General features: G+C 44.2%; 1 protein-coding gene across 2 annotated transcripts in view; it reads right to left on the bottom strand.

The window, feature by feature from the left end:
• The window catches only part of LOC105498048 (chaperonin containing TCP1 subunit 3), a 29,223-nt gene that overhangs the window by 1,467 nt on the left and 10,569 nt on the right, over nucleotides 1-17,187 (bottom strand). For both annotated transcript variants that reach the window (XM_011769817.3, XM_071083634.1), the window contains exons 6-13: nucleotides 14,821-14,938; nucleotides 10,954-11,140; nucleotides 8,969-9,118; nucleotides 7,839-7,971; nucleotides 7,592-7,673; nucleotides 1,935-2,115; nucleotides 835-1,080; nucleotides 441-572 (exon numbers count right to left, since the gene is read on the bottom strand). In XM_011769817.3, the coding sequence (XP_011768119.2) occupies nucleotides 441-572; nucleotides 835-1,080; nucleotides 1,935-2,115; nucleotides 7,592-7,673; nucleotides 7,839-7,971; nucleotides 8,969-9,118; nucleotides 10,954-11,140; nucleotides 14,821-14,938 (1,229 nt within the window). The remainder of the gene's footprint in view (nucleotides 1-440; nucleotides 573-834; nucleotides 1,081-1,934; nucleotides 2,116-7,591; nucleotides 7,674-7,838; nucleotides 7,972-8,968; nucleotides 9,119-10,953; nucleotides 11,141-14,820; nucleotides 14,939-17,187) is intronic.

The following is a 17,187-nucleotide window of genomic DNA, read 5'->3' as shown; positions in this document are numbered from 1 at the left end:
TAAAGATAATTAGGGATTATCTTAGGTATAATACCTTGGAGGAATATTCTGCCTTCTATACGCCTCCCTTCAAGACTAGACCAGGCTGGGCATGGTGGCTCATGCCTGTAACCCCAGCACTTTGGGAGGCCAAGGTGGGCAGATCACCTGAGGTCAGGAGTTCGAGACAGCCTGGGTAACATAGTGAAACCCTCTCTCTACTAAAAAATATAAAAATTAGCTGGCAGTGGTGGTGCATGCCTGTAGCCCCAGCTACTTGGGAGGTTGAGGCACAAGAATCACTTGAACCCGGGAGGCAGAGATTGCAGTGAGCTGAGATTACACCATTGCACTCCAGCCTGGGCGACAGAGTGAGACCGCGTCTCAAAAAAAAAAAAAAAAAAAAAAAAAAAAGAAAAAAAAAAATTTAAACAGCATGTACATATCTTAGGGTGCCTTACCTCCACTGCTGTCTTGTAAGTCTGCAGCTTCACAGCCAATGGCTCCCATATGCCCAGTTCCTTCATGTCTACCAAAGTACCTGTCTCACCATTTACACCCCAGGTCTCACAGTTCTCCTGGGTGTGCTTGGCCTGCAATTGAAGCAAGAAGTAAAGGGGAAAATAATCGTTAACAGGAAACATCAGGTAAAAAATGAAGTAAAAAATAATGGACTGGTATGGAAGGGATAGGGAAAAATGGCAATGACAGCAAACAAGTCAAAGACTAAAAGGAGAGAAAGATTTCAAGGAATAAACTATAAAGAGAATTTGGATAGCCAGATATGAACCTTCCCCTCAGGGCAAACACAGCTTTCCCTGCTCCATCAAGAGAAAAGCTTGGAGAGGAACTCACCCGAAGAGAGGTAAGTAGACGGATGGTGCTGGCCCCACAGTTCTGGATCAGGGTACGAGGGATGACCTCTAGGGCCTGGGCAACAGCCCTGTATGGCCATTGTTCCACACCAGTCATGGCCTTGGATTTTTCTGTCAAGGCATGGGCCACAGCCATCTCGGAGGCCCCACCCCCTGGCACCAGCTGAGGGTCCAGGAGAACATTGCGACACACTTGCATGGCATCCTGGAGGTTGCGTTCTACTTCCTTGGAGAAGCAAACAGACAGTATGAAGCCAAAGCTTGATGACTCATAAAAAAAAAATCAGAGGCACCAAAAGGACTTCCTAACTGCCAAAGTTAATAAACCACCAAGAAGGGCAACTAGAAAAGGTACTTGGAAACCCCTGCTGGGCAGGGCAGATTATTTATCTGAGAATATGTAACTCATGACTATAATATAGGGTGGCAGGGAGTGGTAACTGCAAAGGGTTTGGGGGTATCACCCAACCATAAAGTTAGGTCTTTATCCATTATGCTAGATTAGAGCAATAACCTATCTCATCCCCTGCTAGTTATCTGGAAATAAACAGCATGTGTCTTGCTAGATAAGAGCCAAAACCTATTCCATCCCTTCCTAGCTGTATCTTTTAGGAGGTTGCATGGTGTTGTACAAACTCTCCCACTTACTAGCTATGTGCCTTTGGGAAAGTTACTTAGCCTCAACGAGGAAAAAAAAAGTAATATTTATAACTTCAACATAAAAAATAAGAAAGCAGTTGTTGCCAGGGAGGAGGAAATGAGATATCTTGTTCAAGGGGTACAGAGTCTCAGTTTTGCAAGATGAAAAAGTTCTGGAGATCTCTTGCACAAGAACGTGAATATACTTAACATTACTGAACTGTACAATTAAAATGATTAAGATGGTAAATTTTATGCTTATTACAATTTTAAAAATTTTAAATTATTTAATTTAAAAAAGGAAGCAGAAAAGGAATTTGTGGCTATAAGTCCAAATTAAATAGCTATAAATGGACCACAGAATTATTTCAGGCCCTTTGGGAAACTCTCAAGAAGTCCAGTGATCTATTTCATCTGGTCATACATCCAAGGCTGACTCACCGAGAGAATCTCTTTGCTAGCCCCCCGGAGGAGAATGGTGCAGGCCTTGGGGTCTTTGCACTCAGTGATGAATGTAAAGTATTCATCTCCAATTTTCTTGATTTCCAAGAGGCCTGCTCCTGTTCCAACATCATCTTCTCTCAGTTCCTCTGGTCGGCTGACTATCCGGGCCCCACAGGCTCTATTGGATGGAAAAGGTGGGGAGAATCAGATGATTTCAGATACTTTTACCCATTTCCCTAGTCTCTAAGGTCTGTAGTTAGGGATAAGGGCAAAAGTGGATTGCTGGAAACATCACTTAAGAGGTCTTGCCTGTCCGGTGAAAAAGATTTCCAGAGGGACAGGCACAGCGGCTCACACTTGTAATCCCAGTACTTTGGGAGGCCGGGCAGGAGGACTGCTTGAGCCCAGAAATTTGAGACCAGCCTGGGTAACGTAACAAGACTGTCTCTACAAAAAATAAAAAACTAGCTGGGCATAGTGATGCATACCTGTAGCTGCAGCTACTCAGGAGGGTGAGGTGGGGGATCCCTTGAAAACATGATACCAAGGATGCAGTGAGCTGTGACCATGCCATTGCACTCCAGCCTAGATAACAGGGTGGGACCCTATCTTAAAAAAAAAAAAAAAAAAAAAAAAAAAAAAAAAAAACCCAAAAAACAAACAAAAAAAACCACTGAAGCTGTCATTGCGTTACAGCAGCATTGCAGTTATGCCAGCAGCTGTGAAAACCCTGTGCTTTTTGAGAAATATACCTATTAATCTCATTGAAAATGCAGCTTTTAGGCCGGGCGCGGTGGCTCAAGCCTGTAATCCCAGCACTTTGGGAGGCCGAGGCGGGTGGATCACAAGGTCAGGAGATCGAGACTATCCTGGCTAACATGGTGAAACCCCGTCTCTACTAAAAATACAAAAAACTAGCCGGGCGTGGTGGCGGGCACCTGTAGTCTCAGCTACTTGGGAGGCTGAGGCGGGAGAATGGCGTGAACCCGGGAGGCGGAGCTTGCAGTGAGCCGAGATCACGCCACTGCACTCCAGCCTGGGAGACACAGCAAGACTCCGTCTCAAAAAAAAAAAAAAAAAAAAGAAAATGCAGCTTTTATGTAGGTAAGAACAGCATACCTATATATGCTAATATGATTTGAGAAAACATGAAATCATTATGACACCTCATCAAAAAAGGAAGGTCAAAGATCTAAAGCTGGAGAATTTAATGCCAGCAAAGGATGGTTTGATAATTTTAGAAAGAGGTTTGTTTGGCTTTTAAAATGTCAAGATAACAGGAAATAGCTTCTGCTGACCAAGAAACAGCAGATATGTTCCCAGGGGCTTGGTGGCTCATGCCTGTAATCCCAACACTTTGGAAGGCCAAGCAAGGCGGGTGGATCGCTTGAGGTCAGGAGTTCGAGACCAGCCTGGTGAAACTTGTCTCTACTAAAAATACAAGAAAAAATTAGCCAGGTGTTGTGGCACACGCCTGTACTCCCAGCTACTTGGGAGGCTGTGGCAGGAGAATCGCTTGAACCTACGAAGCAGAAGTTGTGGTGAGCAAGATCGCGCCACTGAACTCCAGCCTGGGTGACTGTGAGACTCTGTCTCAAAAAAAAAAGAGAAATCATTGAGGAGAAATGGTATCTGCCTAAATACAATTTTAATGTATATGAAAGTGACCTAATCAGGAAGATTATGCCACAAATGACATTTATTAGTAAGAAAGAGAAGGGAGCACCAGGATTTTGTGCAAAGAAGTTAGCCTGTCCCTTGGAGGGTCAAGTTTATGTCTTGTGGTTGTACAACCAGGCCTGGACAATAAGAACACTTTTTCTGGATTGCTTCCATCGATGCTTTGTCCTTTAAGTCAGGAAGTACTTTTCCACAAAGGGACTACTTTTGAAAGTGCTTCTGATATTGGGCAATGCCCATGGATACCCAGAGCCACATAAGTTCAACACTGAAGACATTCAAATACTCTAGACCAGACAGTCTTATTACACATGGTACTTCATGTAAAGAACTGTTGGCTGGGCATGGTGGCTCATGCCTTTAATCCCAGCACTTTGGGAGGCTCAGGTGGGCAGATCACGAGGTCAAGAGATCGAGACCATCCTGGCCAACATGGTGAAAACCCATCTCTACTAAAAATACAAAAATTAGCTGGGCATGGTGGTGTGCACCTGTAGTCTCAGCTACTCCAGAGGCTGAGGCAGGAGAATTGCTTGAACCCAGGAGGCAGAGGTTACAGTGAGCCAAGATCACACCACTGCACTCCAGCCTGGCGGCAGAACAAGACTCTGTCTCAAAAAAATAAAAAATAAAAAATAAAGTCAACATTATGAAAGAGAGCCCCAACAAAGAGAATATGATGAAAATATGAAAGGATTATACTACTGAAGATACCAGTTGTTATAGAAAAAGCCTTATGAAAGCCATCAAGCCCAAAACAGAAGATTTCTGCAGGAAGAAACTGTGTCCAGATGTTGTACATGACTTTGTAGGATTTATGACAGAGCCAATCAAGGAAATCATGAAAGAGACTGGATGTGGCTAAAAAAATTGGTGTGGTGGTGGTGAACAGTTTCAAGATATGAATCTTGGAAAAATTAAAGAGCTAACAGACAATACACCAGAGGAATTAACAGAAGATGACAAGCCAGGTGCGGTGGCTCACACCTGTAATCCGAGCACTTTGGGAGGCTGAGGCGGGCAGATCACCTGACGTTGGGAGTTCGAGACCAGCCTGACCAACATGGAGAAACCCCGTTTCTACTAAAAATACAAAATTAGCTGGGCATGGTGGCTCATGCCTGTAATCCCAGCTACTCGGGAGGCTGAGGCAGGAGAATCGTTTGAATCTGGGAGGCAAGAGGTTGTGGTGAGCTGAGATTGTGCCATTGCACTCCAGCGTGGGCGACAGAGCGAAACTCCGTCTCAAAAACAAAAACAACCAAACAGAAGAAGACTTGATGGACACGACTGCTTCCAAACCAGTGCCAGACGATGAGGAAGAGGACGTAGAAGCAGCAGTGCCAGAAAACAAACTGACATCAGACAATCTGGCAGAAGGCTTCTGATTATTCAAGACTGCTTTTGACTTCTTTTACAATATGGATCCTTCTATGATAGAGGCACTGAAACTGAAACAGTGGAAGAGCAACCGGTACTATACAGAAATATTTTTAGAGAAATGAAAAAGCAAAAGTCAGACAAATTATGATGTATTTTCATTGAGCTACACCGAGTGTGCCTCCTGCCCATCCTGCCTCCCCTTCCACCACTCTTCTGCCTCTGACACCCAAGACAGAAAGACCAGCCCCTATTCTTCCTCCACAGCCTATTCAACATGAAGATGATGATGACCTTTATGATGATCTACTTCCACTTAAGGCATAGTAAATGTGTTATCTCTTCCTTATGATTTTCTTTTTTTGGAGACGGTGTTTCACTCTTGTCACCTAGGCTGGAGTGCAATGGCACCATCTTGGCTCACTGCAACCTCCGCCTCCTTGGTTCAAGCGATTCTCCTGCCTCAGCCTCCTGAGTAGCTGGGATTACAGGCATGCACCACCACACTCAGCTAATTTTTGTATTATTATTAGAGATGGGGTTTCACCACGTTGGTCAGGTTGGTCTCGGACTCCTGACCTCAGGTGATCCACCTGCCTTGGCCTCCCGAAGTGCTGGGATTATAGGCATGAGCCTGTAATAAAAAAATAACATTTTATTTTCTCTAGCTTACTTTATTGAAGCGAATACAGTATATAACACATATGATGTACAAAATATGTGAGTTAATTGTGTTATTGGTAACGGTTCAGGTCAACAGTCAGCTATTAGGAGTGGGAGAGTTAAAAAATTATACATGGATTTTCAACTCCTTAGGGGCTGATTCCCCTAACCCCCAAGTTGTTCAAGGGTCAACTGTACACCTAAGGCAACTAGTCATCACTACTATAACCAGATATGGTTGAATTAAAAATATACTATGTGGTTACTAAAATTTGGACAAATTAGTTCTCATGCATATCTAACACGTACATATTTCAACTAGAGAATTAGAATGTGCAAAAAAGAAAGAAAAAATTAACATGTCTATACTATATAATGGTAATTTCTAGATACAACCCATCCTGTACAGCCCAGTTGAGTCTCCAGGCCAATAATAGGACTGTACCAAAGATGCAAACGTCAAGCAAGGAGGAAGGCGAATAAGCATGTAAGTATAGTCGGCCCTCTATATCCGCAGGTCCCGCATCCAGATTCCACCAACCAAGCATCGATAATATGGCAGGGGGGTGGGGTGGGGGGACGGACAATAATACAACGGCAAAAATAATATAAATTTTAAAGACAATACAGTATAGCAACTATTTATATAGCATTTACATTATGTTAGGCATTATAAGCAATCTAAAGGTGATTTAAAGTGTAAAGAAGGATGCGTATAGGTTATACACAAATACCATGCCATTTTATACAAGGATTAAGCATCCACAAACTTTAGTATTCAAGGGGGAATCCCAGAACCAATGCCCCATGGATATCAAGGGATGACTGCATACGTCTGACCCAAGTTTAATGAATATAGGACTAATTTCTTATTTGGCACTCCCTCCAACTCATGGGCATGTGAAGTCAACTATGTGTATGCATGTTAATACCCTTTGGGGTATAAAGGTATAAAAGATGATTTGGATCTGTGATATATTATGTTGGGGTACATTTGTCAGCTTTTTAATAAATTAGTATTAAAAACGAATGAACTTTGCTGGGCATGGTGGTGCATGCCAATAGTTCCAGGTACTGGGAAGGCTGATAACAGGATGACTGCTTGAGCCCAGGAGTTTGAGACAGGCCTAGCTAATACAGCAAGACCTCGTCTATTAAAAAGAATGGTCTCTGAGCACAGACATCAGTGCACAAGTAGTGAATGCAATCTAGAGTTGCATAAACAGCAGCTAAGGATGTAGTTGAGGAAACTGATGGTTCTGCTATAATCCAGGCCACTTAAAACAGGCTATTCTGGAAATGTTCATTCAAAAATCATCATAATGACATTAAAAAAAAACCTCTTTGGCCGGGCGCGGTGGCTCACGCCTGTAATCCCAGCACTTTGGGAGGCCGAGGCGGGCAGATCACAAGGTCAGGAGATCGAGACCACGGTGAAACCCCGTCTCTACTAAAAATACAAAAAATTAGCCGGGCGCGGTTGTGGGCGCCTGTAGTCCCAGCTACTCGGGAGGCTGAGGCAGGGGAATGGCGTGAACCCGGGAGGCGGAGCTTGCAGTGAGCCGAGATCGCGCCACTGCACTCCAGCCTGGGCGACAGAGCGAGACTCCGTCTCAAAAAAAAAAAAAAAAAAAAAAACCTGTTTGATAGGCAGTTATTTAGAAATGTAATGGACACCCACCAAGGTAGCAATTACAGATGTCTAAGCACGAGCTGCTCACTAATGGTTAGGGGCAGCACAGATGAGACTCATGCAGTAAATAACCATTGGACTAGAGGACTTCTGAAGAGGACAGGCAGCTAAGCCAAGGTTATTTCCACCTGTTACTGTATCCTTTATTAAACCTTTTCAGGTAATGATGACTATGTTATACAACTACAAAAAGGAAACACACGGGAAGAAAAGTCTTATTTTTACCTGGCCTACTCACCTAGCGATGCGATTATTGTCTGTCTTCCGGACTCTGCGGATGGCTGTGATATTGGCCCGCATGAGGTAGTGCTGAGCTAAATCTACAAATCCAAGAGTACAGATGTCAAACTGGGTTCTGAACTGGTTTTATAATCAAAGTACTCTAACCATCATGCTATTACGCCTCTGCCAAACATGAGGGGAAAAAACAAATCACCCACCCTCATCTACCTCAAAGGTAGGCTGGAAAAATTAACAAGTCCCACCTGAGATGCCCTTTTCGGTGATGACCACATCGGGTTTCAGTTGGATAATGTCCTCACAGAGCTGCTGGATGTACTCTTCTTCCATTTGGAGAATTCGGGTGAAGTCTTCCTCTCGTGTAATCTCAATGTCAGTCTGTGTGGTAAAGGAAAGACACGATTTTAAAATCCCTGGACTGGTGAAGCTCTAAGGGTCCTACTATACTCCCTCCACCCACGTCTCCCACGTATCTCAGACTCAGAATTATGTTAAAGCCATGACATCAATACCTCTGTAAGCCAATTTAGCTCTAGTTATATCATTATAAAACAACCAGAACTGAAAGTCACACAGCAATTAGTGTTGAGTCTGGCCTTTCTAAGGTCTCTGACCACCCAGTCCAATCCTACATCTGTCCTGGCAATGTGCATGAAAATTCCAGGCCTTAATTCTTCCCACTAACTGATTCTTGTTCTTTCCAAATGTGATGGAGCCTTGTGAGCCTCCTGCACCCTAGATTTTTTTTTTTTTTTTTTTGAGACAGGTCTTACTGTTGCTCAGGCTGGAGTTCAGTGGTGTGATAACAGCTCCCTGCACCCTTGACCTTCTGGGTTCAAGAATCCTCTTGCTTCAGCCTCCTTAGTGGTGGGGACTACAGGCATGTGCCACCACGCCCAGTTAATTTTTTTAAATAAAGACAGTATTCGCCATGTTGCCTAGGCTGGTCTTGAACTCTTGGGCTCAAGCCATCCACCCACCTTAGCCTCCCAAAGTGCTAGGATTATAAGTGTGAGCCACTGCATCCAGCTGAAATTCTCCTTTAGTACTTCAAAGCTGAATTAACTCCTACCTTATGTTCCCCTGGTACATTAGGAAAGGTCGCATGATAGTATAAAACAAGCCAAACACGACCAGGTTCAAATCTTGATTTTGGCCAATACCAGCTGTATTCCTTGAGCAATTAACCTAACTTGTCTGAGCTTCAGATCCCTCATCTATAAAATGGAATCAATACCAACTAAAGGACTGTTCTAAGAGTCAGTGTACACTATGCACCTAGAAGGCATGCAGTAAACATACCTTTTATTTCTGTTGTTCATATTTGTAGTCAGATTCTTGCATCTACTTTAAGGAACAAGGCCAAGAACCTTACCTGGCTTTCTCCTTTCTTGTATTCCAGAGAAGAATCCAAAAGCACAATGCGAGGGTTCTTGATATAGCGCCGCATGCGTGGATGGGTCACATCCTTGTTAATCATGACTCCACGCAAGACACAGGAGTCTTCAATGATGCCCCCAGGTATCTGAACAAAAGACAACTGCACTTTATAATCCACAATCAAGAGACAATTTCTTAATTTCCTTCCCAGATGTTCATCTTTCCCAAATAGCCACTGTTTCAGGTTTCTAAAGTTCCTTTCTTTGATGAAGTTCAAAAATATGGTTGGAATCACGTTTTTTCCCCACTAGGAAATACACCAATTTTAGACCATGACACTCAACTTGAAGGTCAGCTGAGACCCACAGAAATTCAATGACTTGACAAAAGACTTAGAGGGGCTTATGAGTCAGGCACAATGGCTCACACCTAAAATCCCAGCTACTCAAGAGGCTCAGGCAGGAGGATCCCTCGAGGCTGGGAGTTCGAGACCAGCCTGGGCAACACATTGAGACCCAATTGCTATTTAAATAAATAAGGGCTTAGGTCTCTCCAATTAAAAAAAAAAAAAAAAAAAAAAAAAAAAAAAAAGCTGCCAGAGAATTTTAGGCTTGGGGCTCCATCTACTGGCCACAAGCTATACTACTAAACTTTTTGATCTTAATGAAACTTAGTAGAGGAGAGAAAGCTTTCTGGGGCTTACCATTATAATAGTACTATATAATAGAGCCCTTGTTAAGCTTATATCCTGATCAAATGACTGATGTATGCAAATACACAAACATGGAGACACCAGTAAGTCTGTCCCTTGTCCTTATAAACCTTGTGTAGGGATAGCAGTGAAGGTAACAACAAAATTATTTCAGGATGGTAGCCTCTTTAGGTTTTTGTTTCCAGGCAGCAAGTATAGTTCTTTCCCGTTTTTTTTTTTTTTTTTTCTTTTTTTTTGAGACAGAGTCTTGCTCTGTTGCCCAGGCTAGAGTGCAGTGGCGCAATCTCAGCTCACTGCAAGCTCCGCCTCCTAGGTTCATGCCATTCTCCTGCCTCAGCCTCCAGAGTAGCTGGGACTACAGGCTCCCACTACCACGTCTGGCTGATTTTTTGTATTTTTTTTTTTTTTTTTTTAGTAGAGATGGGGTTTCACTGTGTTAGCCAGGATGGTCTCGATCTCCTAACCGCATGATCCACCCACCTCAGTCTCCCAAAGTGCTGGGATTACAGGCGTGAGCCACCGCGCCCGGCCAATTCTTCCCAGTTCTAATTAAAGGTACCTTGTTCTGGCCAGGTGCAGTGGGTCACCCTGTAATCCCAGCACTTTGAGAGGCCAACATGGGCGGATCACCTCAGGTCAGGAGTTTAAGACCATCCTGGCTAACACAGTGAAACCCCGTCTCTGCTTAAAATACAGAAAGAAATTAGCCGGGTGTGGTGGCGGGCATCTGTAATCCCAGCTATTTTAAAGGCTGAGGCAGGAGAATCACTTGAACCTGGGAGGTGGAGGCTACAGTGAGCTGAGATTGCGCCACTGCATTCTAGCCTCTGGGCGACAGAGCAAGACTCCATATCAAACAAACAAACATACCTAGCCCTGATTTAAAACTATTTCATTCAAGTAGGGTGCGATGGCTTATGCCTGTAATGCCAGCACTTTGGGAGCCTGAGGTGGGAGGATCACCTGAGGCCAGGAGTTCAAGACCAGCCTGGGCAACATGAGACCCTCATCTCCACAAAAAGAAAAAAAAAAAAATAGCTGGGCACAGTGGCATGTGCCTGTAGTCCTAGAAAATCAGTGGATTTGCTTGAGGCCAGGAGTTTGAGGCTGCAGTGGGCTATGACTGTGCCACTGTACTCCAGCCTGGGCAACAGGGTGAGACTCTGTCTCAAAAACAAAACAACACTAAAAACAAACTATTTCCTCACAAGTGAGATGACTCATGCTAAGATATAATTTGACCCAATGTATACACTGTGAAAGTTTACCTTTTCCACTTTTGCGTATTTTTTTATGTCAATCTCTTTCCGACCATTCTCCTCAAACTGTACCGTCTTGACAGCATCCAGGGCAATGTTGCAAGCCAAAGATGACCATCGACTGATGGCTTTGGTAGTAATGGAGCTGTTGATGATGTTCAGCATCATATCACTGTCATTGATGTCAACTGGGATACTAGAGAAAGAAGACGAGACGATATGTGAAGAAGGCATGTTAGATATGTAGAGATGTGCCTCATCTATACCGCAGTGACTATAATAATGGACCAAGAGGCAGAACACGGGGACTTGTTCTTTTGGAAGAAACAAAAAGGACATTAGGAGGTAACCTTTATCCATTCCTCTGCCTTTCAGCAAGATTACAACTCATCTGTAGAAGGTGCCTTAATTCCCTGAGCAACCCTTTACACTTACATACAAAGATTATAGTAAAATAATTTGTTCCTTATCTTCTGCTTCAACCAAGTAAACTTTTCAACTTTTACAACTCAGATCAAGACACTTTTTTTCTATGAAACTCTATCCTGTAACTAGCCAACTTTAAGAGTTTCATCAATCATTCATTTTGAACAGCAAATTTTATTTTTTAACTCATGGTGTGCCACAGTGGTCAAAGATGACCACCAACTGGTCATCTTTGTGTTTTTATGTTACTGTAAACACATTTTATGTATTTTCCATTTTTATATTAATTTCAGTCTCTCCTCACAAGATACTTTCACATAATGCTAAAATATCTTTTTTGGCCATGCACGGTGGCTCACACTTGTAATCTCAGCACTCTGGGAGGCCAAGGCAGGCAGATCGCTTGAGGTCAGGAATTCGAGACCAGTCTGGCCAATATGGTGAAACCCCAGCTCTATTAAAAATACAAAAATTAGCCAGGAGTGGTGGCCTGTGCCTGTTGTCCCAGTTACTCTGGAGGCAGAGGTTACAGTGACCTGAGATCGTGTTACTGCACTACAGCCTGGGTGACAGAGATTCCGTCTCAAAAAAAAAAAAAACAACACCAAAATAAACCAAATTCCTCTTTTAACAGTGAAAGGCACATAATATACCAATTATTAAATGGTTGAATTATGGACTTTTGGGAAGAAGCAATGACTCCAAAAGTAGTATCTAAGATAAAGGGGGCTGGGTGCCATGCTTCACACCTATAATCTCAACACTTTGGAAGACTGAGGAGAGCTTGAGGCCAGGAGTTCAAAATCAACCTGGGCAACATAGTAAACCTTATCTCTATGAAAAATAAAAAAAATTAGCAGGGCGTGATGGACACATCTGTAGTCCTAGCTACTTGGGAGGCTGGGGCAAGACTGTTTAAGGCCAGGAGCCGGAGGCTGCAGTAAGCTGTGATTGCACCACTGCACTCCAGCTTAGGCAACAGAGTGAGACCATATCTCTAAAAAATAAATTTTTGGGGAGGCCGAGGTGGGTGGATCACCTGAGGTCAGGAGTTTGAGACCAGACTGACGAATATGGTGAAACCCCATCTCTACTAAAAATACCAAAATTAGCTACATATGGTGGTATGCACCTGTAGTCCCAGCTACTTGGGAGGCTGAGACAGGAGAACTGCTTGAACCCAGGAGGCAGAGGCTGCAGTGAGCCAACATCGTGCCACTGCACTCCAGCCTGGGCAACAGAGCAAGACCCCCCACTCCCCCCCCAAAAAATGTTTTTACATAAGACTAAAGTGTTCTAGGTAGGCAGTTATTACTTGATTAAAAAATATATATTTTGGGCCAGGCACGGTGGCTCATGCCTGTAATCTCAGCACTTTGGGAGGCCAAGGCAGGCAGTGGGCAGATCACCTGAGGTCAGGAGTTTGAGACCAGCCTGACCAACTTGGAGAAAAACCCCATCTCTACTAAAATTACAACACTAGCCAGGCCTAGTGGCACATGCCTATAATCCCAGCTACTCAAGAGGCTGAGGCAGGAAAATTGCTTGAAGCCAGACGGCAGAAGTTGAGGTGAGCCGAGATCCAGCCACTGCATTCCGGCCTGGGCAACAAGAGTGAAACTCCATCTCAAAAAAAAAAAAAAGCTTTCTAAGGGTGCAGCTCCACACAATAAAATCTCTAGGTACCTCTACATTCTCACAGAGCTTACTTCATAAAAATAATTAAACACTTCATTCCTTAAGTGTGCCAGACAAAGATATTAGTATACAACTTGTTTAAGAGCAGGCAGTATATGGCTGGGCGCGGTGGCTCACGCCTGTAATCCCAGCACTTTGGGAGGTCAAGACAGGTGGATCACCTGAGGTCGGGAGTTCGAGACCAGCCTGACCAGCATGGAGAAACCCCATCTCTACCAGAAATACAAAATTAGCTGGACGTGGAGGTGCATGCCTGTAATCCCAGCTACTTAAGAGGCTGAGACAGGAGAATCGCTTGAACCCGGGAGGCGGAAGTTGCGGTGAGCCGAGATCGCGCCATTGCACTCCAGACTAGGTAACAAGAGCAAAAACTCCATCTTAGGAAAAAAAAAAAAAAAAAAAAAGCGCAGACAGTATAATATAAACCTCACCAAATTACTAAATACTTATGCATCTAGTGACTCAACCATATGAGTAGAACATTTAAATAAAGAAAAGAAAAAAACAAACAAACTATTTCCAGTCAGGCATGGAAAAAAGAATACATTATCGATTTTTATTTTTTTTTTGACAGAGTTTTGCTGTTTGCCCAGGCTGGAGTGCAATGGCGTGATCTTGGCTCACCACAACCTCCGCCTCCCGGGTTCAAGTGATTCTCCTGCTTCAGCCTCCTGAGTAGCTGGGATTACAGGCGCATGCAACCACGCCTGGCTAATTTTTGCATTTTTAGTAGAAATGAGGTTTCACCATGTTGGTCAGGCTGGTCTCGAAATCCTGACCTCAGGTGATCCACCCACCTTGGTCTCCCAAAGTGCTAAGATTACAGGCATGAGCCACCGCGCCCAGTCCAGGTCTTACTTTTTATTTTCTTGAGACAGTCTCACTCTGTCGCCTGGGCTGGAGTGCAGTGGCACAATCTCAGCTCACTGCAACCTCCTGGGTCCAAGCAATTCTCCTGCCTTAGCCTCCTGAGTAGCTGGGATTACAGGCACCTACCACTATGTCCAGCTAATTTTCTCCACTTTTAGTAGAGACGAAGTTTCACGATGTTGGCCAGGTTGGTCTCTAACTCCTGACCTCGTGATCCGCCCACCTTGGCCAAAGTGCTGGTATTACAGACAGGCACGAGCCACCGGGCCCTGCCAAGTTTTACTTTTTAAACAAAAACGTTTATTCAAGACCTGCTCTACATGACTCCACACGATGTTAAACCTTAACTAAAATTCCCTGAAGCTAGAGGTAATATATGCTTTTTTTTTCTTCTGAGACGGAGTTTCACTATTATTGCCTAGGCTGGAGTGCAATGGAGAGATCTTGGCTCACTGCAACCTCCGCCTCCTGGGTTCAAGCAATTTTCCTGCCTCATCCTCCCAAATAGCTGGGATTACAGGTGTGCGCCACCCATACCCGGCTAATTTTTTTTTTTTTTTGAGACAGAGTCTTGCTCTGTTACCAGGCTGGAGTACAATGGGGTTCTCTCAGCTCACTGCAACCTCTGACTCCTGGGTTCTGGAGATTCTCCTGCCTCAGCCTCCCGAGTAGCTGGGACTACAGACATGTGCTACCATGCCCAACTAATTTTTTGTATTTTTAGTACAGATAAGGTTTCACCATGTTGGCCAGGAAGGTTTCGATCTCCTGACCTCATGATCCACCCACGTAGGCCTCCCAAAGTGCTGGGATGACAGGCATGAGCCACCAATTCTGGCCAGTATCATATTTGATACTACCTATTTCTTGCCCCCAAGATACCTGATTTTCTTTAGGGTGCTGATCATATCATCCAATGCCTTGCGGTAAGCACTGATCACCACTGTTGGGTGCATCTGCTGCTCCAGGAAGTGCTCAGCTACAGATAGCATTTCCCCTGCTGAAAAAGATATAAGCACCACAGTAATATTTAAAAGTATCTGGATAACAAGGCAAGTAACTTCATTATTCTTCCAAAAAATACTCTCCTAAATCAGACTCTCCCAAAATATATGACATTTGGCCATTCATACTATTCCAAATTTTACACTTTGTGTAAGACAGGGCAATTCATACAGAAAACATCCTTGCTGTCCATTTTTTAAAAGACCAGGCTGGGCATGGTGGCTTATACCTATAATCCCAGAAATTCAAGATCAGCCTGGGCAACATAGTGAGACCCTGTCTTTACAAAAAAAATTAAAATTTAGCTTAGTGTGGTTGTACGAGCCTGCGGTCCCAGCTACTCAGGAGGCTGAAGTTAAGAGAACCACTTGAGCTTGGGAGGTTGACAGTGCAATAAGCCTTGACTGCACCACTGCACTGGGTGACAGAGTGAGACCCTGTCTCAACAAATAAAATGATGAAAGAATGATTCCAGGGCTTACTTACTCTCTTGATCTTTTTAGTTTTTTTTTTTTGAGGAGTCTCGCTCTGTCACCCTGGCCGGAGTGCGGTGGCGCAGTCTCTGCACACTGCAACCTCTGCCTCCCAGGTTCAAGCGATTTTCCCGCCTCAGCCTCCCAAGTAGCTGGGATTACAGGCATGCACCACCACACCCAGCTAACTTTTGTACTTTTAGTAGAGATGGGTTTTACTATGTTGGTTGGCCAGGCTGGTCTCGAACCAGGTGATCTGTCTGCCTTGGTCTCCCAAAGTGCTGGGATTACAGGCGTGAGCTACTGCACCTGGCCTTCTCTTGATCTTTCTAAAAAAAAATTTCCCTAAAGGCAATAAAATAAAGAAAAATGCACAAAAGAAAAACTGACTTGTTTATTAGTACCTTAATACCTTAGGATCTAGTCAAACTGCTGGAACTAAAAACAAAACACACAAAAACTTACATTTCAAAGAATATTCAGGGTTGGATGCGGTGGCTCACACCTATAATCCCAGCACTTTGGGAGGCTAGGGTGAGTGGATCACTTGAGCCCTGAAGTTTTTAGGCCAGCCTGAGCAACATAGCAAAACCCTGTCTCTACAAAAAAAATTCAATTAGCCAGGTATGGTGGCATTTGCCTGTAGCTACTTGGGAAGCTGGGTTGGGAAGCTCATTGAGCCTAGAAGGTCAAGGCTGCAGTGAGCCGTGATCACGCTACTGCACTCCAGCCTGGGCAATAGAGCAAGATTTTGTTTCAAAAAAAGAAAAAGTTAAAATTTAAAAATGTGCACAATTAAGGCTGGGTGTGGTGGCTGACATCTGTAATCCTAGCACTTTGGGAGGCCAAGGCAGATGGATTACCTGAGGTCAGGAGTTTGTGACCAGCCTGGCCAACATGGTGAAACCCTGTCTCTACTAAAAATACAAAAATTAGCCGGGCATGATGGCAAGTGCCTGTATTCCCAGCTACTTGGGAGGCTGAGGCAGGAGAATCGCATGAACCAGGGAGGTGGAGGCTGCAGTGAGCCAAGATTATGACATTGCACTCCAGCCTAGGTGACAGAGTGAGACTCCATCTCAAAAAAAAAAGAAAAAAAGGCCGGGCGCGGTGGCTCAAGCCTGTAATCCCAGCACTTTGGGAGGCCGAGACGGGTGGATCACGAGGTCAGGAGATCGAGACCATCCTGGCTAACACGGTGAAACCCTGTCTCCACTAAAAAATACAAAAAACTAGCCGGGCGAGGTGGCGGGCGCCTGTAGTCCCAGCTACTCGGGAGGCTGAGGCAGGAGAATGGCGTGAACCTGGGAGGCGGAGCTTGCAGTGAGCTGAGATCCGGCCACGGCACTCCAGCCTGGGCGACAGAGCGAGACTCCATCTCAAAAAAAAAAAAAAAAAAAAAAAAAGAAAATGTATACAATTCACCCGCTGGATGAGGGATTATTGGTAAAACATCTCCTTCTTTTAAAATTTGTCTTTACCCAGGACTTTGGGGAAGCCAAGGCAGGCATATTGCTTGAGGCCAGGAGTTTTGAGACCAGCCTGGACAATATGGTGAAACTGTCTCTACCAAAAATACAAATATTAGCCAGGTGTGTTGGCGGGTGTCTGTAATCCCAGTTAGTTGGGAGGTTGAGGCATAAGAATTGCTTGAATCTGGGAGGCAGAGGTTGCAGTGAGTGGAGGCTGTGCCCAGGCACCCCAGCCTGGGTGACAGAGTGAGACTCTGTCTCAAAATGAATAAATTTGTCTTTACTTTCTAATAGACACA

The sequence above is a fragment of the Macaca nemestrina genome, chromosome 1, assembly GCF_043159975.1.
Source record: "Macaca nemestrina isolate mMacNem1 chromosome 1, mMacNem.hap1, whole genome shotgun sequence".
Taxonomy (NCBI): domain Eukaryota; kingdom Metazoa; phylum Chordata; class Mammalia; order Primates; family Cercopithecidae; genus Macaca; species Macaca nemestrina.
Note: the sequence above shows the minus strand (reverse complement) of the source record. Positions and strands in the feature narration are given on the sequence as shown.